General features: G+C 36.7%; 1 protein-coding gene across 1 annotated transcript; it reads left to right on the top strand.

The window, feature by feature from the left end:
* Nucleotides 1-238: 238 nt before the first annotated feature.
* On the top strand, nucleotides 239-1,026 carry LOC107576887 (macrophage mannose receptor 1-like; the record flags this gene model as incomplete). The annotated part of the gene is made up of 1 exon (XM_016263007.1): nucleotides 239-1,026. A coding segment is annotated over exon 1 (754 nt), but the record flags the coding sequence as incomplete, so codon positions are not given.
* Nucleotides 1,027-2,840: the final 1,814 nt, after the last annotated feature.

Genomic DNA, 2,840 nt, shown 5'->3' on the forward strand with positions numbered 1-2,840 from the left:
AAACCAACTTGGGGCACATGCAAAAATGTTTAATTCCATATTTACCGGCCCGCAGTTTCTTACCAATGAGGTTCATTTGACTGGTTAAATGCAGCCGTTTTGTTTGTCTGTGAAGGTGTGCTGTGATTGGTCACACCATCACACTAATTTGTCATTGGCTGTATGTAAGTTAGAGTAAGAGAGAGTCAGTGTCATCATGCACAGTTCTGTCCTCAACTTCTACTGATCACTGAAAAAAAAAAAAAAAAATATTCACAGAACATCATCAGTGGATGAAGATGAAGACGACACTCGCTCTGCTCCTAATCATGGAGCTCTGCGGATTCTCCTCCGGTCTCATTAAACATCATTTCTTTGTAAAAGATAAGATGACATGGGATTCTGCAAGCAAGTACTGCAAAACTTACTTTAATGACCTCTCCACCTTCACCAACGAGAACGAGGAACAGCCATTTTTGGAAGATGCAGCTCATCAGCCTTCTGATGCCTGGGTTGGACTTTACAAAGAATCAGGAGTCTGGAAGTGGTCAGGAGGTGAAAATGCAACACAAATTAACTGGGATACACGTAATAAACAACCTGAAAATGATGGCTGTGCTTTTCTACACAAAGGCCATAAGAAACTACATGACATAGACTGCAATGGCAAATACTCCTTCTTCTGTATGAACATAGAGCTTGTTCTGGTGCTGCGGAATGAGACCTGGGAAGGAGCTCTAGAATACTGCCAAAAACAAAACAATGATCTAGCAAGTCTGAGTTCACTTAGCATGATGGATTCTGCTTTAGGGGAAATCACACAGGCTCAAACAGAATATGTGTGGACTGGTCTGCGCTTTCTAGCAGGGGACTGGTTCTGGGTCAATGGAAATGTTCTTGACTACACAGCCTGGTCTAAGACAGGACAGCCCCAGTGTCCTGCCAGAGACCTTCATTGTGGAGCCCTGGACAAGCAAACAAGGGATTGGACAAACAGAGATTGTGAAGAGACGCTCAACTTCTTTTGTTCTGCACAGGCAGTAAAAGGTAGGCCACCTGTTCGTCTCACAAGCTCAACTCCCCAGAAAGGGCATAATTACAGTGGACCGTGCTTAGGTTCATGGATCTTTACGTTTGTATTTTTCCAGAAACTGCATATAATTTTATTTTGATACAAGTAGTTTTATATGCCTCAGATGTAAGCTGCTTTAATTGAGAATGCATATTATATTCATACATATTTTTATATGTTTGTGTGTTTTGTTATAAGGAAGACTTTCAGCAAAGTTATAATTCTCCCTATATACATTTTTTATATTTTGCAGTTCAACAGCAAGAAAAACAACAACAACAACAACAACAAGAAAACATCCCCCACCCAGTAGTATATGTGAATCCAGCATAACTACAGTAATATGTGATTATCTGTATAAATACAGATAATAATAATAATAAATAAATAACCAATTTTACAGGACTTTCAAAACCCTGCAAATACAATGCAAAAAAGCCTGTCCAACATATCCTGCGGGTTACCAGAGCAATCGTCTGGTGATTATTTTCACCAACAGAGTGAGCTGCGAGCTACACTTATTACTTGGTCGTGCACCACTATTTTAGACATGAAGAACCTGGATGAGAGATTGTCTTCAGTTATCAAAAGAAACACATGTAGGCTACTATATAACAGGGCTGAACAGGATGTGAGATTTTGTAAGTTTTTTTTTCTTCTTGTACATAGATTTGTGTCACAATGCATAATTAACACACATCTTAATTGAACGACTTGGGTAAAAGTATACACACACACACACACACACACACCTTCCTAAAATGCAAAATAATGTGTCTAATTAGAGATATTAAGAACCCGTATCCAAAACACAAATTTTAAATAAAATCTGAAAAATTTAAAAAGTTTTATTTTGTCTATATATTCACGGTTTGTGAAAATGATAGAAATTAATTAGAAAATGTCAACAAATATATTTGTTAAATGCAGTTTTATTTATCATATGTTCTCGAATTGGTTTTATTTTTGAAATGTGTTTTTTGTAAAGTTATAATCTTATAATTGATCAGTTTGATTTTTGCAATGTTTACTGTTTACTATTTGTCATTATGTGATTTTTGGTGAATTTTATTAAAACCAGTTAGGTTAACCTGCAAATATCATAATAAATATAAATAATAAAACATGGAACCCGCAATAATAATAAAAATAAAAAAATACAAAAACATTGTGTCCTGTATTTTGTTTTAATTAATAGATCATAACAAGTGAGATTTCAATGATATTTTGACCACTGAACTTTGAGATGTCCAGGTCTCAGAAATCTGTTCCTTTTTAAAGAGGACCTATTATTCAAAAATCACTTTTATAAGGTTTGAGCACAGTTGTGTGGCTGCAGATTATGAAAACAACCAGCCTATAATGGTAAAAATCCACCCACTCATTTTTTTTTTTTTTATAATCCCAATAAATTATAAACAGTCTCTCCAAATGAACGGTTTCAGATTCTCCCTCTTTACATGTCAGTGACGGGAAAAAGTCCCACCCATTTCTGACGCTCTCTGCCCTTTTAGCATAGACACGCCATTACGGTTTCCTTGCTGTAACGTTAGCTGCTGAAGATGTAATGTGCTGACATTGTATAAGAGGCATTACAAGTGTTGTGTTTTGGGATACACGAACATAGGAGTCTCCATAGACTCCCTCCATCCGAGTTGCTGAGGACACTGTGGTTAAATTTAATTTTGAAAGTTAGTATCCCGGAAAAAAAGTCTCCTATATGTTTAGGGATCAATACCAACGGAGCATGCGTGAACGGCAGCTCCAGACAAAGTAAGTGACGCGTTTG

The sequence above is a fragment of the Sinocyclocheilus grahami genome, unplaced genomic scaffold (genome assembly GCF_001515645.1).
Source record: "Sinocyclocheilus grahami isolate Dianchi unplaced genomic scaffold, SAMN03320097.WGS_v1.1 scaffold4554.1, whole genome shotgun sequence".
NCBI classification, from domain to species: domain Eukaryota; kingdom Metazoa; phylum Chordata; class Actinopteri; order Cypriniformes; family Cyprinidae; genus Sinocyclocheilus; species Sinocyclocheilus grahami.